This window comes from Sabethes cyaneus, chromosome 2 (assembly GCF_943734655.1).
Source record: "Sabethes cyaneus chromosome 2, idSabCyanKW18_F2, whole genome shotgun sequence".
In the NCBI taxonomy this organism is placed as follows: domain Eukaryota; kingdom Metazoa; phylum Arthropoda; class Insecta; order Diptera; family Culicidae; genus Sabethes; species Sabethes cyaneus.
This window is the reverse complement of record NC_071354.1, coordinates 137163213-137187656: the sequence shown is the minus strand read 5'-3', so window position 1 is coordinate 137187656 and position 24444 is coordinate 137163213. Positions and strand designations below refer to the sequence as shown.

General features: G+C 42.4%; 5 protein-coding genes across 11 annotated transcripts in view; 3 read left to right on the top strand and 2 right to left on the bottom strand.

The window, feature by feature from the left end:
• The window catches only part of LOC128738463 (triple functional domain protein), a 114651-nt gene extending 113897 nt beyond the window's left edge, over window positions 1-754 (bottom strand). Inside the window, exon 1 of one of the 7 annotated variants that reach the window (XM_053833621.1) lies at window positions 650-754. The gene's annotated coding sequence lies outside the window, so the exon portion shown is untranslated. Of the gene's footprint in view, window positions 1-359; window positions 412-460 lie in introns of those variants that run through there. The other 6 variants (XM_053833623.1, XM_053833624.1, XM_053833618.1 and 3 more) reach the window with 6 other exon arrangements.
• Window positions 755-3916: 3162 nt separating this feature from the next.
• On the top strand, window positions 3917-6861 carry LOC128736050 (uncharacterized). Its single transcript, XM_053830534.1, has 2 exons — window positions 3917-3987; window positions 4311-6861. Exons 1-2 carry the CDS (start codon window positions 3917-3919, stop codon window positions 6859-6861), a joined length of 2622 nt encoding a protein of 873 aa, XP_053686509.1.
• A 1790-nt stretch (window positions 6862-8651) lies between these two features.
• LOC128736049 (uncharacterized) lies at window positions 8652-11009 on the top strand. The gene has a single exon (XM_053830532.1). The coding sequence runs from the start codon at window positions 8652-8654 to the stop codon at window positions 11007-11009; it is 2358 nt and encodes a 785-aa protein (XP_053686507.1).
• Window positions 11010-17340: 6331 nt separating this feature from the next.
• LOC128733628 (uncharacterized) lies at window positions 17341-18372 on the top strand. Its single transcript, XM_053827351.1, has 3 exons — window positions 17341-17453; window positions 17498-17580; window positions 17650-18372. The coding sequence occupies exons 2-3, from the start codon at window positions 17511-17513 to the stop codon at window positions 18144-18146; spliced, it is 567 nt and encodes a 188-aa protein (XP_053683326.1). The 5' UTR covers window positions 17341-17453; window positions 17498-17510; the 3' UTR covers window positions 18147-18372.
• LOC128733627 (congested-like trachea protein) lies at window positions 18325-19636 on the bottom strand. The gene has a single exon (XM_053827350.1). The coding sequence runs from the start codon at window positions 19373-19375 to the stop codon at window positions 18470-18472; it is 906 nt and encodes a 301-aa protein (XP_053683325.1). The 5' UTR covers window positions 19376-19636; the 3' UTR covers window positions 18325-18469.
• Window positions 19637-24444: the final 4808 nt, after the last annotated feature.

Below are 24444 nucleotides of genomic sequence, written 5' to 3'. Positions count from 1 at the left end.
CCATCCAATTCTCACACATACGTGGTAGCACCGCAGCGAAACAAAATTATTGAATGGATCACAGAAAACTTAACACACTGTCTGACAGCAATAATTTGCTTTCTCTTCTATTAGTGCACAAAGCAAAAAAAATTGGAATGTAATCCACACATTTTAGAAGTAAATTTATGCGTTTTTTCTTCCACTGAACGTTTGTAAACCAATATATTAAATGTTTCGTATTTTTCTTCGCTGTAAGCTTTGTAAGAGATTTTCACACAAGTTAACTAGTGGTTTCCTTATTTCGTAGATTAGTAATTTCACTGGTTCACTTCATAGACCACAATGAAATAAACACAACTCAGCTATTTTTAACATACGCAAAATCCCGAATGCTTCAAAAGTTTGGCGAGTGGCTCCAGAGAGCGAGTTAATGGAGCGCTACCGACACCCGTTCATTTTCTTCTAGAGCTCGACTCACCACAGCAGGTTCCTTTCGTCTCAGAGTTTCATTCACCCCCTATTAGTACATAAAATACCCAAACATACGAAGTAGCCACCAAAATAATAAAAAGCAGGAGATAGCGCTGTGGTGTGCGTTGCAGCGTATGGAAAAGAAAAAATTCACTAGCGATACGCTTCTATTTCAACACAATTCAATAAAACTGACTTCACAGTGCATCACGTTTATCACATTACATTCTATATGCACTCAACTTTTAAATACACTACAATCTTAATTAGTTCATACGCAATATTCTCCTCCAGAACACAATTTTATTCCAATTAAACGGACGACGAGAAGATCGCCATCCACTTTTATGCCTTTTGCTGCTACGTCCTATACGTCTCTTGGTATGCGAGCGTTACCAAGTTGCAATGTAGTAGTAGGTGGAGAAAAGAAGCATATAATAAGTAAGTTGTCAAAGATCAATGTGATATACACAGGTGTGGGAATGTTGGTTAATATCAGAGACAGACATACAATTGAAGATAGAATTAACAAAAGGGCGAATGTCGCAAGCGTAAACAAACCGAATGAGGGTTGGTTTTCCTATGCTGGTCCAGCAAAAAATAACTCTCACCCGTTTTGTTTACATTTGCGACATTCGCCCTTTTGTTAATTCTATCTAGAATTGTACCAGCGTTGTACCTGTATACAATTGTATATGTCTGTCACCGTGTACAACGATAGAATCAGTATAATCAATATTATATAGAATGCCAGTGTCGCTGGTGTTTCATAGATATTTTGGTGGCAAACATGTTGCTGGTTCGTAACGACTAGAGAGCCTGTTAAAGATAGAGAGACGCCTTCTCAAATCAAGAACATTTTTTGAGCAGATTTTTCTAACTTTTTAGAATCTTTATATGAATTATTCAAAATAAAAGCTTCAGAGAAAGGTTTCTTGAGTATTATTGAGTTATTATTATATGTAGCATCGAGAAACTCGATATCTTCAATTTAAATCGTTGATTCTAAAAAGAATTGGCAATAACAGATATTGTGCTTTTACTTGATCGATGGATTCCGAGGGCAGTTCAGGCACAGAGAACAGGGCCTTTAATTATCACCGAATTTCAAACAAAACAGAAAATCTTTTTTCTCAGCATACATTGTTTTTTATGCCTCTGAGTTTCGTATGTGCAACTCCACAGCGATTTTCATCGTAGTATACAAGTTCAATATAGCGTGAAAATAGAACAGGAGAAAGTGATTTTCAAATCCACAAGGTGATATTCACTTCAGGAAAAAAAGATTTTTAAATGCAGTAAATGAAAAGAAAAATCTTATGTCCAACAGCTGAACGCAATAGATGCTAAATAACAACATAAATTTTTTTTATTGATTTTCACTGCTCAAACGTGAATATCAGTTTGTTACAATATCACAGGGCGCTGATATTATATATTCTCGGGCATGAAGTTCATGCTTGCTGTATATAGTTATTATGTACGTTTGATCAAAGCAAGCAGATTTTCAATGCAAGGTAGACTGATAATCCAGAAGTTTGGACGTTATGATGATGAATATTAACAGCACTGGAGAACAGACATCCATTCAGGAACAAATTTTTTGGGAATTCTTGGATAAAATTTCAAATTAAAATCACCTAATATGCTAGCGACACCCCCACTATAGTTTCTCAACTAAATGATTCATTTGATTTGCACACTGACAACCTTTGACTCCTCTGGCGCTAGTATATATGGACTATATGCGTTATGCTAGCGCCAGAAGCTAGCTGTTGTGAGTTTAGTGTAGAATTTCATGCGCCTTTAGCGACACCATCACTATAGTTTCCCAACTAATTTCACATAAGTTTTATCCAAGTGGGGACCTTTCGCTTGGATGTCTGTTCTCTGTGGTTCAGGTTACTGTTTCAAACGTTCCAAAGGTAAAAAAAAAAATGATTAAATTGGCAACACAGTTCGTAATGTTTTATCGCCATAACTGGCAACACTGGCTCATTGCATTTCTGTCGCAACCTTGATCGTGACTTCGTGTTAATCATATTGTTGGGAGCACTGCACTGAGCGCATCACGTACACAGCCAAACGTTCAGCCGGGGTATGTTCCTTTAACGACCACGGTCAACTTCAGGTCGTATATGTTGACGTGCGGTGTAAAACAACAACAAATAGAGACGAGTGAGTGACGGAACGGAAGAAAACAATAAAAAATAAGAAGTAAATAGTAGTCAGAATAAAAGGAAAGTTGTGCTATTTCTAAAAGGCAGTAAAATTTAAGATTAAATTTAGAATTTGTGCTAACGAATACCGTTGATTTGGATTTGGAATTCAAGATTCCGAAGTTGATCGTTGTGAGTAAAATTGGAGTTAATTAAAAGTTGTTATTCTACCTAAAAACGAGATGCAAAATTTGTTAACCTAGATAAAAATACACATTAAAACTTACAGCTAAAGATCGAGACCATGGCAGGAGAAAAATAGATTAAAGTTAGTGTGAAAATTATTGAAAACGCTAAAAGTAAGTAAAAGCTAAAGGAAATATTTACAATTATTTACAATTTTCTTAATCCTAAATTTGCGCTAGATTTGATATCGATTTATTAGTGCTCGAAGATTGCTGCTGGAGAAGAAAGTGACTAATCTGCTGGAGGGAAAAAGAAACTAAAAATGTAAGTTTAGAGTAGGGCAGGTTTGGAAAATGTAAATCTAATCAAACAATACAATTCTAGCTTTGATCTGCCAGAAAATAAGGCTGATTCCAAGGAAATAGTTTCATTTGTTCAAAGTAGTCCGAACAAAATCAAAGATTTTTAACTCTCGGACATAACCTCGAAAGATGGCTAATTCGAAGTCCGGCAGCTGTCTTCTGTGTTCGGAAGTGGACACAAACGAAATGGTCCAATGTGACCAGTGCGACGGATGGGCGCATTACGGTTGTGCTGGAGTGAATGATACGGTAAAGGATCACCCGTGGAGCTGTCCGAAGTGCAGCAACTTTCTGCAAGTACCCAAAAAGAAAGGTGCTGCTGTCGCAACGTCGAAAAAGACCTCCACGGATGGTAAGAAGACAAGTTCGAAGGGAGAAACTGGCTCGGTGAGTAGTGCTGTTTTGACAATCGAAGAATCTTTGCGAAAGATGCAAGATGAGATGGATGCCAAGGAGAAGGCCTTGGAGAATGAGCGCATTCTACGTAGGAAACGGCTCGAAATGGAACGTGCGATGAAGATGAAGGAATTAAGCCTGGAGAGAAAACTACGCCAAATGGAATTGGACCAAGAGCGGGAGTTACGGGCAGATCAGCTGAAACAGGAGCAGGAATTGCTGAACCAGCGCCTGAAGGAAGAGGAAGAGTTTCTCAAAAGGCGATAAACAAGCTGCGTGAACAGTTCAAAAATGCAAAAAAGGTACTGGTTGAAAACTACGGCGGTACGGGTCGTGAAAAGGAAGAAGATCATAAAGAGGATGGAGATGAAGAAGAAGGCGCTGTTGGTGGAATTCCCGATGAAGAAGAAGAGGAAGACTTTCATCGGAAGGTAGAGGATTGACTCGATAACCAGAAGCTTCAACAGAAACCTGTGGTGTCTGGTGCCAAGGCAAAAAAGGGGCCCTAGCCCCCTCCCACTTTACCGAAAAACCCGAGTGCAAATCGTCACAATATTCCAAATAATGAGGATCCGTTCGAACGATTGACTCGCGATGAACGGAACTTATTAGAAGGGCTGTTGGATCGTACACGAAACGTGTCGAGGCAGGAACCGGTAGGGCTCTCCCAAGCGCAAATATCTGCTCGACAGTCCATTTCCAAGCAGTTACCGGTGTTTAGGGGCGAGGCTGAACTCTGGCCGATTTTCATCAGTAGCTATGAGTATACCACCGAAGCGTGCGGATTTTCTAACCTGGACAATTTGAAGCGCCTGCAGGACAGCCTAAAAGGGGATGCTCTAGAAGCCGTGAGAAGTCGGCTGGTCCTCCCTGACTCGGTTCCCGATGTAATCCGCGATCTCCGGAATTTGTTCGGGAAGCCTGAGAAGCTTTTAAAAACGCTGCTGATGAAAGTGCGCCAGGCTAAGTCACCAAGAGCTGACTGTTTGGAAACATTCATACATTTCGGTATAACGGTCAAGCAGCTCTCCGACCACTTAGAAGCTGCAAAGCTCGTGGATCATTTGAGCAACCCCATGTTGGTCCAAGAGCTTGTGGATAAGCTTCCTCCAAACTACAAGCTGGATTGGGTCCGCTACAAACGGAACCAAGTCGGCACTCCGTTAAGAATCTTTACCGAATTCATGAACGGTATTGTTTCCGACGTCTCCGAGGTCAGTGAATTCTCCATTCACGATCTTCACGATCACAGTGAACGTTCCGCGCGAGCGAAGCCGAACAAGAAGGAGTTTGTCCACGTCCACAACTCCTTCCCCGGCAAAAGGGAAACGACGCCGAATGTGAAAAGTGAAAAGCCGTGCTGGGTGTGCAAGAGAACTGATCACAAGATCAGATTTTGCGACGACTTCCGAAAATTAAACATCGCAGAACGTCTGAAGCTGGTCGAAAGGTTCAAGTTGTGTGAACTGTGCCTTAATAACCATGGAAAGAGCCGCTGCAACTTTAAGATTTGCTGCAACGTAGGAGACTGTCAAGGAGGACATAATCCGCTTTTGCACCGTTCCGAAGAAATTGTTCAGATAATGGAGGTCCAGTGTAATGCTCACAACCGCCTAAATCGCTCCGTGTTGTTTAGGATGCTACCGGTTACGCTTCACGTCGGGAACCGAGGACTGGATATCCTTGCATTTTTGGATGAGTCCTCCATTACCCTGGTAGAGGATTCTATCGCCAACAAGTTGAAGATCAACGGAACAGCTGAGCCGTTAGTCGTCACATGGACTGGAAACATGAAGCGCTTCGAGAACGGTTCTCGGAAAGTGGATCTGATGGTATCCGCTAGAGGCTCAACCGAGCAGTTCCCGCTACGAGAAGCTCGCACCGTTGCGGAACTCATTTTGCCTAAACAGGAGATGCAATTACGCGAGATCGCGGCGCGCTATCCCCACTTACAGGGCCTGCCGGTTGAGGATTATGACGCAGAAGAACCGAAAATGATGATCGGGTTGGACAACATGCACGTATTCGCTCCGCTCGAATCTAGGGTTGGTAGACCGGGCGAGCCTATCGGTGTTTGGTCGCAATTAGGCTGGACAGTCTACGGACAGGAGAACCAGTGTTCGTTGTCGAGTGCGGTGGTGAATTTTCACGCAGTGGAGCCAGTGAGCAACCAGGCGTTGCACGATATGATTCGCAGCCAATACGTGATGGAGGAAGCAGGAGTTACACCGGCCGGAATTCCGGAGTCGGCCGAAAACGAACGTGCTCGTGAGATTCTTCAAAGTACGACGGTTCGTGTTGGATGTCGTTTCGAGACAGGGCTCCTGTGGCGCGATGACGAGCGGAAGTTCCCTGACAGCTATCCGATGGCTGTGCGCAGGATGCAAGCATTGGAGAGGAAGCTGTTAAAAAACGAGGCGTTGCGGCAGAATGTGGAGAAGCAGATCACCGACTATCAATTGAAGGGTTACGCGCACATTGCTACGCCGGCTGAACTCGTCGACACCGATCCAGCAGCAGTGTGGTATCTACCCCTTAACGTTGTGACGAACCCTAAGAAGCCGGGAAAGGTGCGCCTTGTGTGGGACGCAGCTGCAACAGTAAACGGCGTTTCCCTGAATACAGAACTGTTAAAGGGGCCTGACATGCTGACGTCTCTCCCGGCAGTAATTCAACGCTTTCGTGAGCGTAGCGTCGGGTTTGGTGGTGACATACAGGAAATGTACCACCAGATCCGGATCAGAGCGGAGGATAAACAGGCGCAACGGTTCCTGTATCGTCCTTCAAGTAACGACAAACCGCAGGTGTTCGTCATGGACGTGGCGACTTTCGGATCGACTTGCTCACCTTGCTCTGAGCAATTCATCAAGAACTTAAACGCAGAGGAGCACGCGGAGCAGTATCCGGAAGCGGCGGTAGCGATTGTGAAAAACCATTACGTCGACGACTATTTCGACAGTCTAGACACGGCTGAGGAGGCAATTAGGAGAGCCCAGGAGGTGAAACCTATCCATTCCCGTGGCGGTTTCAACATCCGAAACTGGGTCTCAAATTCGTCGGAGTTTCTGCGAGAGATGGGAGAGCAACGCGACAGCAGCGCGGTGCACTTTCACCAGGACAAGCAAGCCGAAACAGAACAGGTGCTCGGGATCGTCTGGGATTCTGAAGAAGATGAGTTTTCCTTCTCCACCATCATCAATGCAGGATTCCAGTTGAAGATCTCAGGTGAAGTGCGGCCAACGAAGAGGAACGTTCTCAGCTGCGTCATGGCGATGTTCGATCCGTTGGGCCTACACTCAAAATAATAATCACTTACATATCAAGTGCAAAACCATATAAATATTTTCCATAATACTTTTCACCTAAATATTATGTGTTCGTCACGTAAATATTCACATTAATATGATAGTCGGGTGCACATATAAGTTACGTGGTATTCAGGTGCCTTATGTATGAACTTCATTTAACTTCTAGTAGAATATCACATACATTCTATCTGTATCATGCGGAATGGTTAATTTCTTCAATAGTATTAATAGTTTATTAATATAATAAAAATAACCAGATATTTGATGATATAAAGTTTATTTAAAACTTCTATGCGTCATACAAACATTATATACTCACTTTTTATATCTACTATATTTAGCTGCATTTAGACATTGCGCAATTTTCCTAGGTGTCTAGAGTGACTAACTTAGTTTCTATTGGAAAAATTGGTTCTGATGCAAGGGGTCGGTCACTCGGCACAGCCGTTTTTATGTTAGGCGACTTGAAACGAACCGAACTGTGCCGATGCTGTACCGAAAGTGCCGAACTGCAAGATTTGTTAAATTCGTTAAAATCTGATAGATCTGGCAACCGTGCGAGATGATTTTGACAACTGGCAGTGCTCCCATTTCATATGTAAAATTGAACCGGAGGTGTGTAAAGCCCTATAAATGTTATTTTTATAAGGCTTTAGAAGTGTGCCGTTTGATTTCTCTGCAGTGCCGGGGCACTATGTGCTGAGTGTCCGACCCCTTGTTCTGATGTATATTCCTCGTAGATGACTTGAATGTTTGCTTGAGCTTCAGACTGGTACTCAACAAAGGCAACAGTTCTTTTTCGCAAATGATTCTGTGGTTATGCGGTACTTAGGAAAAGCAACGCGGTGCAATGCTTCGTATCTAAAAAAAGTAAAAAAATAACATAATATGCATTAATTGTTTGAGAACGCGTATACCTTGGATTGCAGTCCTTGTATTAAAATTGATAAACACATTGACAGTCCGCTGATCAGTCGTGCAATCGTAACTTTATAATTTTTCACTACCAATCGGACCCTTAGATTCTCGCAGCATAATTTCTCTCCTAAGTATTTTGCCATGACTCCATCGAAAAAACACAAGACCTGAAATTGTTAATGTGGATTAATTTTAGTGCTTATATGAATTATAATTTACATTTAATTACTTGCGGTAAACTGCGTGATGGGAGCCCAAATTCGTTTGCGTAAATCTCACTTGATGCCATGGTTGCTGTTTATTTTGCATACCTGTCAGTCACGTGACAGCTATATGAACGGTACATGAAAATTACGTTACATCACTTTTCGCATACCTGATTATCACGTGACAGTTATGTGATCGGCACATAAAAAATACGTTGCGTCATCTATTTATTTTGCGTACCTGATAGTCACGTGACAGCTATATAAACGGCACATGAAAATTAGCTTACATCATCTAATTATTTTGCATACCTGACAGTCAGGTGACAGCTATGTGACGAGCACATAAAAATTACGTTTTGCATACCTGACTAACAAGTGACAGCTATGTGAACGGCATATGAAAGTTACCTTACATCACCTATTTATTTTGCACACCTGACAATCACGTGACAGTTATGTGAATGGTATTAGAAAATTAAGTAAAGGTATGTAAAATATATATGATGTCTGCTTGAATATTAACGTATTGTCATCTAAATATTATATGCTGAATATAAAACGTATATGACAGCTCATTTTTGAAAAGTATGTGCGTTTGCACGTAAGATGTAAGTGGTCTTTTGGTTGAGTGTACTAGCACCGTTCACGATATCCGGGAAAATGTTGATTCAGGACTTGTGGAGGACCGGGTGTGAATGGGATGAGCAAATCGACGACGAATCGATGGAGAAATGGATGCGGTGGGTTGAGTTTCTGCCGACGATTGCGGAGATCAGAATTCCGCGAAGCTATTTCGGGAAAGCACACTCTCAACAAGTGAAAGACCTGCAGCTTCATATATTCACCGATGCTGGAGAGAAGGCGTATGGGTGCGTAGGATATTTTCGTGCCATCGTCAACGAAGACATCGTTTGTGTGCTGGTGATGAGTCGTACCAAGGTTGCCCCGCTGAAGCAACTGAGTATTCCACGGCTAGAACTGCAGGCCGCAGTGCTGGGCGCCAGGTTAGTGCGCACCGTTCAAGAGAGCCACAGTTACAAGATCCAGCAAACGTTCCTCTGGACCGATTCGCGGACGGTCTTGTCTTGGATTAGATCGGATCAGCGGAGGTATAAGCCATTCGTCGGTTTTCGCATTGAAGAAATCCTCAGCCGTACGAATCTGTCCGATTGGCGTTGGACACCGACGAAACTAAACGAGGCAGACAGACTTACGAAGTGGAGGCGTGATGCAGAGTTGGAATCGAACAGTAGCTGGTTCAAAGGGCCCAGTTTTTTGTACCAAGATGAGGCGAACTGGCCGCAGCAAACTGCGCCGGTCAACACGAACGTAGAGCTCCGGGCGCAGTTCCTGTTTCATGACGTGGTTGTGCAGGACACTCTGGTCGACGTTCATCGGTTCTCCAAATGGAATGTGTTAGTGAGAACGGTGGCTTGCGTATGCAGATTTGGGTCCAACTGTCGAAGGCGGATGAAGGGCGATCCGATCGAAACCTTGAAGGCGACGAAGAACCAGGCGAAGTCGTTGATGTCGGTGAGGTGGTCAGCGGTACGTACACCGTTGAAGCAGGAGGAATTCGAGCAGGCGGAGCGGTATCTATTACGAGCGGTTCAGGCCGAAGCGTTCGGGGATGAGTTAAAAACCTTGTTGAAGAATCGAAACAGACCTACGAGTGAGTGGATAGTCTTGGAGAAGTCGAGCCCACTGTACAAGTTGACGCCACTAGTCGACGAAAACGACGTGATTCGGATGGAAGGACGTACGGAGAAAGCCGAATTCTTACCATTCGATCTGCGCTTTCCGGTGATTCTACCGAAAGACCACCATGTGACGGAGTTGATCGTGCAGCACTACCACGAACGCTTCGGGCACGGTTATCGAGAAACGCTTAAAAACGAGATTCGGCAGCGGTTCTACATTCCAAAGGTCGGTACGGTGGTGTACAAAGTATCGAAGGCGTGTCAGTGGTGTAAAGTTCATCATAGTCGTCCACGGGTGCCGAGGATGGCAGCTTCACCGGTGCAGCGTTTACAACCCTATCGACGACCGTTCAGTTTCACCGGAATAGACTACCTCGGCCCAGTTAACGTTACGGTAGCGCGTGATAGCGAAAAGCGCTGGATAGCCGTGTTCACTTGTTTCGTGACACGCGCTGTTCACCTGGAAGTGAGTGCTAGCCTGACCACACAGTCGTGTTTGATGGCTATTCGTCGCTTCATGCAACGTAGAGGGCCACCGCAAGAGTTCTTCTCCGACAACGGGACTAACCTGAAAGGTGCAAGCAAGGAGCTGACAGGGATGATCAACGATATCAACAGCGACTGCGCGGACGAGTTAACCGACGCGCGGATGCAGTGGTCATTCAACCCACCAGCTGCCCCCCACATGGGTGGGGTATGGGAGCGATTGGTCAGATCAGTTAAGGAGGCGTTGGAAGCATTGAACGACGGGAAGCGGTTGACAGATGAAATTCTACACACGTCAGTAACAGCAGCAGAAGATATGATTAACTCGAGGCCGCTGGTGTACGTTTCGCAGGAGACAGTGGAGGCAGAAGCACTCAGTCCGAACCACTTTCTGCGAGGTGTTTCACCGAACGAGCCACAGATGGTTCCCCCTCCACCGCACCCTGCTGAAGTGTTGCGGGATGCATATAAGCGTTCGCAGGAGTTGGCGCAGGAGATGTGGGGCCGATGGATCAAGGAGTACGTGCCGTCGTTGAACCAGCGGTCGAAATGGCACGGTGAAGCGAGAATGCTGAAGAAAGGCGACCTAGTCTACGTAGTCGAGGGGTCCAAGCGAAGATCCTGGGTACGTGGAAGAATCGAGGAGGTCATCTCGGCGAGTGACGGCCGCGTTCGGCAGGCCTTGGTCCGGACGAGCAGTGGTTTGTTTCGGCGAGCTGTGGCGCAGTTGGCTGTGATCGAGGTTGGCGAAGAAGATGGTGGTAAAGCCAGACCGGAAGTGGCCTCCGGACTAGGTTTACGGGCCGGGGAAATGTTGGGAGCACTGCACTGAGCGAATCGCGTACACAGCCAAACGTTCAGCCGGGGTATGTTCCTTTAACGACCACGGTCAACTTCAGGTCGTATGTTGACGTGCGGTGTAAAACAACAACAAATAGAGACGAGTGAGTGACGGAACGGAAGAAAACAATAAAAAATAAGAAGTAAATAGTAGTCAGAATAAAAGGAAAGTTGTGCTATTTCTAAAAGGCAGTAAAATTTAAGATTAAATTTAGAATTTGTGCTAACGAATACGGGTTGGTAAACGGCTAGATAATGCGGAATATAGACCCCATAGTGGTCGTTAGCCTCTTATCCAGCAACTCCGATCCCGACCTCCTCGTGGTACCAGCCGGAATACGAGCAACCTTAGCGGAGATCGGGTAACCAACCCCGGTGGAAACTAAGGTCGTATACTAACCGGGAAGGAGGTATAGTGCGTCTCGGCACTATGAGATGGCAGCCCCATCGCGAGACTCGGTAGTGTTGCCCCAGTACGGCTACACACCTAAACTAAACTTAACTAACAACATTCAAGCATGTTCGGAGCGGAATATATGGCATCGACCTAGGCGACGAAATAAGGACGACGAATGGAGACTTGGAACTGCAGATCGCTAAATTTCGCAGGTTGCGAGCGGGTGCTGATTGAACAGCTGGAACCCCGCAAACTCGGCATCGTAGCTCTGCAGGAAATCTGTCGCAAAGGAGAAAAGGTATGGAAGATCCGTGGCGGAAAGGCCCAGTTTTACCAGAGCGGTGGCGCTACCAACGAACTGGGAACGGGCTTTGTAGTGCTGGGCGGAATGCAGGATCGCGTGATAGATTGGAAGGCGATCAATGAGAGAATGTGTGTATTGAGGATAAAGGGCCGTTTCTTCAATTATAGCATCATTAACGTGCACTGCCCGCACGAAGGTAGACCCGACGATGAGAAAGAAGCGTTCTACGCGAGGCTGGAGGCTACGTACGACAGCTGCTCGTCACGGGACATCAAGATCGTCATCGGGGATATGAACGCCCAGGTCGGTAGGGAAGAAATGTATAGACCGGTGGTAGGACCCCATAGCCTGCACACCGACACAAACGATAACGGCCAACGATGTATAAACTTCGCAGCTTCCCGAGGCCTGGTGATCCGAAGTACCTTTTTCCCGCGCAAGGATATCCACAAAGCCACCTGGAGATCACCTGACCAACGTACAATGAACCAAATTGACCACGTTCTCATAGAGGGCCGGTTCTTCTCTAACATCACGAACGTACGCTCCCGTCGGGGTGCGGATATTGATTCTGACCATTACCTAGTAGCAGTACATGTGCGCTCAAAGCTGTCCACCGTATACCGGACACGTCAAAGCCGCCCTCCTCGGCTGAACATCAGGCAGCTAGATAACCCACAAGCGGCCGAGAACTACGCGCGAGTACTGAATAAGGCACTGCCTTCTTCCGAGGAGTTAGGTGCTTCAAACCTCGAAGACGGTTGGGGCAGAATACGCTCGGCCATCGGAGAGGCCGCTACCGCGGCACTAGGTATTGAGCCTCGGAGTACACAAAATGATTGGTTTGATGGGGAATGCCAACAAGCGGTGGAGGAGAAAAAAAATGCTTGGAAAAATTATCTAAGTATTGCCACTAGAGAGAACCTGGCCAAGTACCGACGAGATAGGAACCAGTTGACCACGATCCTGAGGAGAAAAAAGCGCCAAAAGGAGGACAGAGATCGTGAAGAATTAGAACAACTATTCCGAGCTAATGACACGCGCAAGTTTTATGAGAAGGTGAACCAAACTCGGAAGGGCTACACACCGAAACCTGACATGTGTAGGGACGAGGGAGGGAATCTAATTACAAACGAGCGCGAGGTGGTCGACAGATGGAAGCAGTTCTTCGATGAACACCTCAATGGCGAAGTCGCAGAAGGAGGCGGAACTTAACCTAGGAGCGCCCATGGAAGATAGTAATGTCCTAGCACCTGATCTCCAAGAAGTCAAACGAGAAATCAGGTTGCTGAAGACCAATAAAGCCGCTGAGAAGGACCGCCTACCGGCAGAGCTTTATAAACATGGCGGGGAAACGCTAGCAAAGGCTCTACACTGGGTTATTTCGAGGATTTGGGAGGAAGAAAAGCTACCGGAGGAATGGATGGAAGGAGTGGTTTGTCCCATCTACAAAAAGGGTGATCGGCTAGACTGCTGCAACTATCGTGGTATTACGCTGGTAAACGCCGCCTACAAGGTACTCTCCCAGATTCTGTTACGCCGGCTGTCACCGATAGCACAAGGTTTCGTAGGGAATTATCAGGCGGGTTTCATGGGGGCTCGCGCAACTACGGACCAAATGTTTACTATCCGACAGATCTTGCAGAAATGTCGGGAGTACAACGTGCCCACGCATCACATCTTTATCGATTTCAAAGCAGCATACGATACAGTCGATCGAGACAAGCTATGGCAGATAATGCACGAATACGGTTTTCCGGACAAACTGACGCGACTGATCAGAGCTACATTGGATCGAGTGATGTGTTTCGTACGCATCTCTGGGACACTCTCGAGTCCCTTCGAGACGCGACGAGGGTTGAGACAAGGTGACGGTCTATCCTGCATGCTGTTCAACATCGCTCTTGAGGGGGTGATCCGACGAGCGGGCATTGAAACGAGAGGCACGATTTTTACCAAGAGTAGCCAACTTCTAGGCTTTGCAGATGACTTCGATATCATAGCCAGGAACTTTGCGACGGCGGAGGCAATCTACGCCAGACTGAAAGCGGAGTCTAGGAGAATTGGGCTAAAAATAAATGCGTCGAAGACCAAATACATGAAAGGAAGAGGCTCAAAGGAAGCAAATGCGCGCCTCCCACGGACGGTAACCGTTGACGGCGACGAACTAGAAGTGGTAGAAGAGTTCGTGTATTTGGGATCGCTGGTGACCGCGGACAACAACACTAGTAAGGAGATCCAGCGGGAAATCGGGCCTACTTTGCCCTTCGTAAAACGCTACGATCAGAAAGCATACGCCGCCGCACGAAGCTAACAATGTACAAAACCATTATTAGACCGGTAGTTCTTTATGGACTTGAAGCCGTGACGCTGCTTACGGAGGACATATGCGCCCTTGCCGTGTTTGAGCGGAAAGTGCTGCGGACGATATTTGGCGGAGTACAAACTGAAAGCGGAGAGTGGCGGAGGCGTATGAATCACGAGCTACAGGCACTGCTTGGGGAGACTCCCATCGTACATCTAGCGAAAGTTAGCAGGCTACGGTGGGCCGGACACGTCGTAAGGATGCCGGACGACAGTGCGACGAAAACGGTCCTCTTCAACAACCCCACCGGCACCAGGAACAGGGGGGCCCAACGTGCACGATGGCTCGACCAGGTCGAAAGCGATTTGCGACTTCTGAGACGACTAGGAAATTGGCGACGAGTGGCCCAAGACCGAGTTGAATGGAGACGAGTGCTTGAAACAGCACGAGCCACCCCGGCTCTATGCTGCTGAAGAAGAAGAAGAAGCTAACGAATACCGTTGATTTGGATTTGGAATTCAAGATTCCGAAGTTGATCGTTGTGAGTAAAATTGGAGTTAATTAAAAGTTGTTATTCTACCTAAAAACGAGATGCAAAATTTGTTAACCTAGATAAAAATACACATTAAAACTTACAGCTAAAGATCGAGAACAAGGCAGCAGAAAAATAGATTAAAGTTAGTGTGAAAATTATTGAAAACGCTAAAAGTAAGTAAAAGCTAAAGGAAATATTTACAATTATTTACAATTTTCTTAATCCTAAATTTGCGCTAGATTTGATATCGATTTATTAGTGCTCGAAGATTGCTGCTGGAGAAGAAAGTGACTAATCTGCTGGAGGGAAAAAGAAACTAAAAATGTAAGTTTAGAGTAGGGCAGGTTTGGAAAATGTAAATCTAATCAAACAATACAATTCTAGCTTTGATCTGCCAGAAAATAAGGCTGATTCCAAGGAAATAGTTTCATTTGTTCAAAGTAGTCCGAACACATATACAAAAGCATTAAAAAAAATGCTTTCGAATACGAACGTTATTGCTTTGTTATTGCTTGTTTGGGTAATGAAGGATAGACTACGCTTTATTCACTATGAAATTGCGGCAAACCGGCATTAAAAATACAAATTCATTTCATGCTGAATGTCGTTCCGTTTCTTCTGATACAACGGCAATTGCTACGTTTGTTTACTTTGCTCGATTGGTTCCAATAATGAAACAGCGATGATGACACAATTTGACAGTTTATCTGTCAAAAGCTAAAAACGACCCTTTTACGACCGTTCAGAAACACGATTGTTTCAACCGTCGTGTCCAGTAAGGAAATGCGCGCAATAACAGCAGCATAGCTATTTACCATTACCTGTGGTAAAATAACAGAGAACAGACATAGGGGTCGGTCACTCAGCACAGCCGTTTTTATGTTAGGCGACTTGAAACAAGCCGAACTGTGCCGATGCTGTACCGAAAGTGCCGAATTGCAAGATTTGTTAAATTCGTTCTAATCTGATAGATCTGGCAACCGTGCGAGATGATTTTGACAACTGGCAGTGGTCCCATTTCATCTGTAACATTGAACCGGAGGTGTGTAAAGCCATATAAATGTTATTTTTATAGGGCTTTAGAGGTGTGCCGCTTGATATCTCTGGAGTGCCTGGGCACAATGTGCTGAGTGTCCGACCCCTTGGAACAGACATTCATCTTGATCTCGCAACGTGTGTAAAAGCTCAGCCGCCATTTTGAAAGTAAGTGGTAATGCTCCCGCTACGTAGCGCTCACATCACTAAGAAGATTGATTTTGATTTTTAATGTCTGTCAATGCATATCAAAGTATTCATGTTTTCACCAAGGCGTCGCTATAGCACTAAGTAGCGTGTTGTTTATGCAATCTATAACCAAAAATTAAAGTAAACAACATTTATCAAAAATAGCAGTGCTTGAGTTATTCCTTTTTAAGTCATCCGTGAAACTATCTTTGCGTAAATAAACCAACTTTTTTGCATTTTGGTTCGAAGTGATTCTGTGCGGCTCCCCGCACCCGTTCGTCTATACGAAAGTCTTAATAGCGGTAAGGTTTTCTGGAAGGTGATCAAAGTTGCGAAGGCTGCTGCAGGTGCCGCCGAGACAAGGGTAAGTCGCTCAGAACATTGTTGCAGGGAACAGCTTATCTCATTGATTACAGTTGCCGTACCTTCATTTCACAGTTTAGAGCACACTATGGCCCACTTTTTTGACATTTCTATTTTGTAATGTTAGAAATTGGCAGCCCTGCCAATGTTTGTTATTGTCAAAATGACCAAAACAGTCTGGCTAGGCGCAGGCGAGTTTGACAGGTAAACAGGTTTCACACGATCAGCACCTCAGCGGCACAGTAAGGCACAAACTGAACAAAATTTCTATGAATGAGGTGAACGGAATGTTCTCAGCGACTTACCCTTGAATAATATTATTGTATGTAGTCTACAAATGCTTGACGAATAAAACATAAAACATAATAGATTATTTCTGGCTTTAGTTTTCAAAAGGTCGCATAATCTATAGAGTGACTATATATAGAGCGGCGACAATGTCAAAATTGGAATGATAATTATTTGTCAGTGTCATTCCAATCGAGCAGACGACCAATCCAACCCGTATGCAGGAAAGAGAAAGAAAATAAGCATTGCTAGAGCATTGCATACTTTTGGGATGACATGTCGCCACTCTGTATATAGTCACTCTACTGTGTTACCTGACTCACTGCGAAATGCGTTGTATTCGCGGTATCGTGTTGGTTCGAAAGGTTTCGAAAAATATCGCCCTTGTATCGAAAACATCGTTAATTTTGATCACCAAAAATAACGTACTTAAACGTTATATTTCATGTGCCAGTAGTACGCAATAATTGTATTGTGAAACTGAATTGTTATTTATGCAACTTTTTACAAATTAAATGCAATAACAAAAGCACAACTTACAAAGAATCGTTTGTTATCGATATTAACTGCATATGCGTTATAAACGAATAAAGCGCATGGTTACGTTTTATTTCAATAATACGCATATTCGCAGTGAGTCAGGTAAAACAGTAGCATGTATCATGCGACCTTCTGAAAACTAAAGCCAGATTTGAAGATAGAACCAACAAAAGGGCGAATGTCGCAAGCGTAAACAAACCGAGTGAGAGTTGTTTTTCCTATGCTGCTCCAGCAAAATATAACTCTCACTCGTTTTGTTTACATCTGCGACATTCGCCCTTTTGTTAATTCTATCTAGAATTTGTTTCAGATGGCGAGAATGCGACTCTCTAAGGCTCTCTAGCCCTCCTATCTTTTACTCCGTCAGTGACCAGTAATTAATAACACCGTTATAGTTGTTATAGTTATGTTATTAATTATATCGTGAAGTGAATCTGAATACATAAAACAAACAACGCTTACGAGTAACGCGCTTTTTAATGTTTAGAGGATATCGGACAATTAAAATCAATTTTTTTGTTAAAAAGTTGAAAAAATATGAATCCAGAAAAGCAGGAATATGAATTACAACATTTCAACTTTAGCTCCGATGAGATTATAGAACAAAGTAAGTCTGTCTTAAGTAATTAGTGATACATAATACAGAGAGTATAACAAACAGTACTTTTATTTTTAGACCGTTTTATGATAAAGACTGTTATTCAGCAATCATTAACCGAGTTCACGGATGAATTCGTTGAAGCACGCAATATGCCTACAGATCAGGCCATGGAACTCCGTTCCAAGTGCTATCCAACTGCATTGAAAATGTTTGAAGATTGTACACAGAAACTGGAAGAGCTAGCCGCGCTTTATCAATCGACCTTTACTATTCCTGATAATGTACTGCTCCCATCAGATTTAATGCAAAAGAAAAATTATACGGCCGAGTATGTACAGGAACTTCAACAAGAAGTGTCCTTATTGGACAAGCAATTTCGGCAAGACTGTGTTTTTCGGGCACATTTGGAAGACGAAATCATGCTACACCAACATTTGCTTCCGTTTCTTGAAAGCGAGGCAAAACTGATTGAACTGGTTGATCAATATCAACGCGAAGAAATCGTTCCAGCTGAAGATGCTGCCGTGGTGCAGGATTTGGCGGATGTAATGCAGAACGTTTTGAAACTGTAAGGTTTTGGTCTTTTTTCGGCCGAATCGGCACTATTACATATATGTATGAGATTTAATATCGAGCATTTCGCACGAAAAATTGTATGCATCTTTTCTACTTGTTCTTGTTTGTTCGTGGAAATGTTGAAATCTCGCCAAGAAAATATTAAAAGCAAAGTATTTTTTTATAAAAAATTACATTTTTAGAAAACGTTTTATTAGGCAGTACATAAATTCACTTTTTATAAAACAAATGGTAGTTCTTCATATATGATTGCATATCATCTACACCTTTACCTTAAAGCACATTTCTTCACGTGGAAATAACAATGTAATACAATGGACTATAAGTTGGGGGCAATCCAATTGAGAAAATTCATAAACACTTCGAAACCAATAAAACAAGCCGCATTAGCGGGGAAAGCTCGCAACATCACCGGCGTCACACCTTTGTAAAGGGCCAGTGGGCCCTCATGTTTCATTAGTTCGCTGAACACATCTCGAATGCCGTTCTTATAGCGTCCTTCTGGTGCTGTTTGCAAACGTGATTTAAGCACATCGGCCGGCATTCCGATTGCCCAATTTGCGATACCTGCCATTCCTCCAGCGAAAATTGTTCCCAGTAACCCAATTGCCGCGTCTTGTTTTTCATTTTGCTTCGGAGCTAACGCCTTTTTTATATACTCATACGTCAAGAAATACATTCCTGACGCGGGAACGTCCCTTAGCAAGGTAGCGAATGATCCTTTATAAATACTACGGATTCCACCTTCAGCATAGAGTTGCTTAGCACAATCCACCATTCCATTATATTTTTGAGGCGAATTTCCGCCTTGTTGGATTTGTAAAAGACATTTGATTCGTTCACCCGGCGCCATTACTGTAGTTGTGAATACACCGGAGAATGCACCCGCCGCAAAGAGCTGGATGTTATTCAGCTCTTCATCTGGAGTTTTTTGCTGTAGTCTTTTTCCCACTCCAAATCCAAAGAAACTCATAGCAAAAATGGGAGCTACTCCGGCAATAGGAGCAGACATGCCTTTGTACAAGCCACGAAAACCTTCATTACGAATAGTTTTCTTTGCGCAGTCTAACGTTCCTGCATACAATGGTGCCTGCCCTTCAGTCGGCAGTGGCATGGTTTGTAGCCGAACTTTTATCGTATCTAGCGGATGACCTGCTAAAACGGTGCAAATACCACCGAATCCTCCAGAAAGAAAATATTTGATAGGACTAACATTTTCAGACATTTTTCAGTCTTTTAATGCGACTTTCTATTTCTTTTATAATAAACACGTAGGTCTTCTACAGAAATAAATCGCTGTTGGTATGTTACTTTACAATCTTCCTGCAAGTTTAATCAACACCGATAACACCTTGACACTGATCTATATCGCTGTATATCGAAGCAGTAAAAATTAGACCACGGAACGTGATAAATATTTAAGAGTATTAAAGGTGTCAAAGTCCAAAATTATTACAGTCGCGTCATTGATTATTATACAATCAGTGTTGACTTGACTGACAGTTTTATTCGCATTCGCCTTGAAAGTTATGTTGATATTTTTTCTGCGGTTTTTGTCTGGTTTCGTATTAAATACAAATTATGTAACGCATAGAAGCAGGGAGGGGGTCTAACTTACATTACTTGTTTTTACATAGGGGAGATGGGGCAAGTCATGAGAATATTAGTCGCTAACGAAAAAGTGGCGTAAAACATTTCTAGATAGAATTAACAAAAGGGCGAATGTCGCAAATGTAAACAAAACGAGTGAGAGTTATTTTTTGCTGGACCAGCATAGGAAAATCAACCCTTACTCGGTTTGTTTACGCTTGCGACATTCGCCCTTTTGTTAATTCTATCTTCATATATTAAATTGAAGAAACACAAAATATATGAATAGGCGTTTTTGACAAGCTATCGCCCGCTTGGAGGCGCTGCATAAAAAAAGTGATGAAAAGTAAAATCGCTGTCAAACTCCATACATTTTTGAAAAAAGCTGAAATAAAATACAGTTTCTGATGAACCTTTTCAATTGCCAGGATGTTAGATAGTGAAATATTGGAAGAAATTTGTTTATCTACGCTAAGGTAAGTGATAGTATTCGAATTAATTAACTACATGGCAGAAAAATGTTAATGTTTGATTTTGTTCCGGATGAAACAAAAGTACATAGAATCAGCTGTAAAATTTACATATCCTGCATAGGGAATCACCAATTATTTTTAGTCTTCAATGTATTCCAATGTGTTTTTAAATGTTAACGGATTTATTTTCGTGATTAGCATCATCTGCGCAAAGAACCAAACATATAACCTATCAGTTCGTAAACGTAAATACACTTGCGAAGCTCTAATAATCTCCCGAATCAGAAACAATATATATCAAATGAAAGGAAATGCATTTTCTAACCTTTATTATCCATTTTCATCATTCCCACTGTTGTTAATTCAGTAAAATATTACTTTGAAAGTTGAGCTACATATAGGTGCCAGCAAGCATTTTGGGAATTGCACTTTTTTTGTAGTTCCAATAATCACAACCAGGTAGCGAACGGTTGCTATTAGTTTTGCTCGAATTCGCCTATATTGTGAGCTTCGCCCAAGCAACCAAAAGTTCGAATATTACTTGACACGCGAACTCGAAAGTTCATAACTAGTTCAGATTCAGTTCCGTGGAGCTTTCTTGCTGATTAGTAGTGTATATCAAGTATACGTGGAACTAAATGCTTTAAGAAGTGCTGCGAATACTTCATAGATACTTCAAAGCTATTAGGATGCTACATGAAGTTCTGAAGTAACTTTGCTAACAAGTTCTGCGTGCTGCTTTTTTGTTTATATTTCTAGTGATCAAACCAGCAGAATCTGAAACTATTGGAGATTAATTATTTTTATTTCACTTGAATAAATTTAATCCTCGCACATTTCTAATTACAAATATAAATTAGAATGTAATGCTCTTCATTATTGTGTTGTGTTGTGTAGCATATGCTGTCGGTATCTCACTACTATAGTTAATTGCCTGGTTCCAAACTTTATGTTCTATAATTAACTCGCGCTGCATAAAGCTGCTGCAAGTTCTAAAACGAACTTTTACTTAACAACTCATTGGCAAAATTCACATCGCTTGTATACGGCAAAGGTGACGCAGTGGATCGGTATAGATTTGCAACGCGGAGCACCCGGGTTCAAACCCAACAGCAGGCAAATGCAACGAATATAGAAGTTAGGTAGAAATATAAAAATAGAACATAGAAGTGCTGCTAAATTTGTTTTTTCTTAGTTTTTGACAGTTTAATTCGAATCTGCTTAGCGTTCTATGCAGTGGACCCAAGACAGCTTGAAAGTTCGGTTAATTACTTAAAAGTGACGCTGCTTAGCAAGTTATAGATTGATATACATAAAGCTGTTTAAACCTTGTTAGACACCATTATTCGAACTTTTGGTTACTTGGGGCATGTATTTACACATAGCTTCTAGAGTGACTATATACAGAGTGGCGCCAAGCCATCCCAAATGTATGCAATGCGGTTTATCCTAGGTTTTTCCTTCTCTTTCCTGCATACGCGTTGGATAGGTTGTCTGCTCGATTGGAATGACACTGACAAATAATTATTATTCCAATTTTGACATTGTCGCCACTCTGTATATAGTCACTCTAATAGCTTCAACTTTTGTCGAGAGGGCTGCGCTGTTGCTTCTGTTGCTTGTCACTTGTACGGGCGCGAGGAAGAGATGCCAGTCTTTTAGATGGGATGTTTTTGTTTCAATGATGAAGTTGGAAACCATGTGTGCGAGCGTGGCAATCCATTGGCCTTGCCAGCGTTGCTGATATTGTTCAGGGTTTTGCGTGAGAAAAAAAGAAAGGGAAATATTTTTGCTTTTGTCAACACTCACGCGTTGACAGTTCGGCACGAGATTTGCTGTAAGTGCGAGCAGCCTACGAAATCTCTTTCAACGCTGGCAAGGCCAATAGGCGAATTCGAGCAAAACTAAGAGCAACCGTTCGCTACCTGGTTGTGATTATTGAAACTACAAAAAAGTGTAATTCCCAAAATGCTTGCTGGCACCTATATGGAACTCGACTTTAAATGTAATATTTTATTGAATTGCCAACAGTGGGAATGATGAAAACGGATAATAATGGTAAGAAAAAGCATTTACTTTCATTTGATATATATTGTTTCTGTTTCGGGAAATTTAGAGCTCCGCAAGTGTATTTATGGTTACGAACTGATAGGTTATATGTTTGGTTCTTGGCGCAGGTGATGCTAATCACCAAAATAAATCCGTTAGCATTTGAAAATACATTAGAATACACTAAAGATTGAAAATAATTGGTGATTCTCTATCCAGGATATGTAAACTTTACAGCTGACTCTATGTACTTTTGTTTCATGCGGTACAAAATCAAACATTAACTTTTTTCTGCCATAAAGTTGATTAATTCGAATATTTTCACTTACCTTAACGTAGATAAACGAATTTCTTCCAATATTTCGCTATCTAAAATCCTAACAATTGAAAGGGTTAATCAAAAACTGCATTTTATTTCAGCTATTTTGCATCTTTTTTTTATGCAGCGCCTCTAAGCGGGCGATATTGTGCATTTACTTGATCGATGGATTCCGAGGGGAGTTCAGGTACTGTTTCAAACGTTCCAAAGGTAAAAAAATGACTAAATTGGCAACACAGTTCGTAATGTTTTATCGCCATAACTGGCAACACAGGCTCATTGCATTTCTGTCGCAACCTTAATCGTGACTTCGTGTTAATACAAACGCATTAAACAAAATACAAAAGCATTAAACAAATTGTTTTCGAATACGAACGTTATTGCTTTGTTATTGCTTGTTTGGATAATGAAGGATAAACTACGCTTTATTCACTATGAAATTTCGGCAAACCGGCGTTAAAAATACAAATTCATTTCATGCTGAATTTCATTCCGTTTCTTCTGATAGAACGGTAATTCCTAGGTTTATTTACTTTGCTCGATTGGTTCCAATAATGAAACAGCGATGATGACACAATTTGACATTTTATCTGTCAAAAGCTAAAAACGACCCTTTTTACGACCGTTCAGAAACACGACTGTTTCAACCGTCGTGTCCAGTAAGGGAATGCGCGCACAATAGCTTGTCAAAAACGCCTATTGCATATATACGTGTTCGTGCACTCAAAATAATCCGCACATAACTAATGGAAAATTTCCATATGAAAATCCTTATGATTATTATGTGCCACATATAAACACAATCCGCCAAGAAGTGCACATGAAAATTATATGCATATGAATAGTATGTGCAAATTTTAAAGGTAAATTTTAAAAACACATAAATGGTAACTGTTTGGCACATAAAGTTAATTTACTAACTGGGCACATGGAAAAAATCTATGTGTGAAACACATAGAAAAAATCTATGTGTGAAACACATAGAAACTATACGAAAAGTTTTCTCATTGTGTACATCCATATTTCGATTTACACACACTAGTATGTGCTAGTTCAACTTTAACTCGGCAGATAGCATTGCTGTTACTGTCGCTCGACCTTAGGCAGAGTTGCCAGTCTTCTTGATGGAATGTTTTTGATCACCCCATCGACATCTCTATATCGAGCTGCAGTAAACGTCAGCGACAGCATGTCCGGGGCTCAAAATTTGACAGCGGGCCCAAATCAGACTGCTGGCAGTTGAGTGAAACGCAGTGCTGAATTGCTATCTCATTTTCGCACACACGAGATGTTGGCGGCGAGAACATGGTTGTCTGCCAAGGGCTTGTTTTTGATTGAAAGCTATCCATCACCAAAAACATTCCATCAAGAAGACTGGCAACTCTGCTGCTTTTGAAGCTGCAATGAAGCATAATAGAGGCTTTTGCGCACTTTTAAACAGCGGTTTGTACTATGCTGTCAATTCTATTTTTAGAACGTGGAATTGTTTTGCAATATGCTTTTGCAGTCGCTTAATCAACGTCTCATCAACTTACTTGCTCTTTGAGATAGAAATCAACACGTCTTCGGAACATAATTCATTCATTGGTTAACGTTGCGTAGTGCGTTGGTTTTCATAAAAAATTTTGAAATGGAATAAGTTTACAAAATTTGAATCCTATAAATTTTGATAGATCCTTTTTTTCATGAAATTACTGAGTAAGGGTAAGTTGGTTGTTACTAATTTGAGTAAGTGCAAGTAAAAGCTAGTTGTAAGAGGAAATATTATTCTTTAACATATACATTGCGTAGTAAAAGTCTAGTTTATAGGTTTTTGAACTACGCATAAATTTCTGTAATGCCATTCTTTTTGATTGACATCAA

Excerpts from the sequence above, each read along its gene's own strand:
- LOC128736050 (XM_053830534.1), top strand. The coding sequence starts at position 3,917 with ATGGAGATGAAGAAGAAGGCGCTGTTGGTGGAATTCCCGATGAAGAAG. Across the intron at positions 3,988-4,310 it reads AGGAAGACTTTCATCGGAAG|TAGCTATGAGTATACCACCG; the intron begins GTAGAGGATTGA and ends GATTTTCATCAG.
- LOC128736049 (XM_053830532.1), top strand. The coding sequence starts at position 8,652 with ATGTTGATTCAGGACTTGTGGAGGACCGGGTGTGAATGGGATGAGCAA.
- LOC128733628 (XM_053827351.1), top strand. The coding sequence starts at position 17,511 with ATGAATCCAGAAAAGCAGGAATATGAATTACAACATTTCAACTTTAGC. Across the intron at positions 17,581-17,649 it reads CGATGAGATTATAGAACAAA|ACCGTTTTATGATAAAGACT; the intron begins GTAAGTCTGTCT and ends TTTTATTTTTAG.
- LOC128733627 (XM_053827350.1), bottom strand. The coding sequence starts at position 19,375 with ATGTCTGAAAATGTTAGTCCTATCAAATATTTTCTTTCTGGAGGATTC.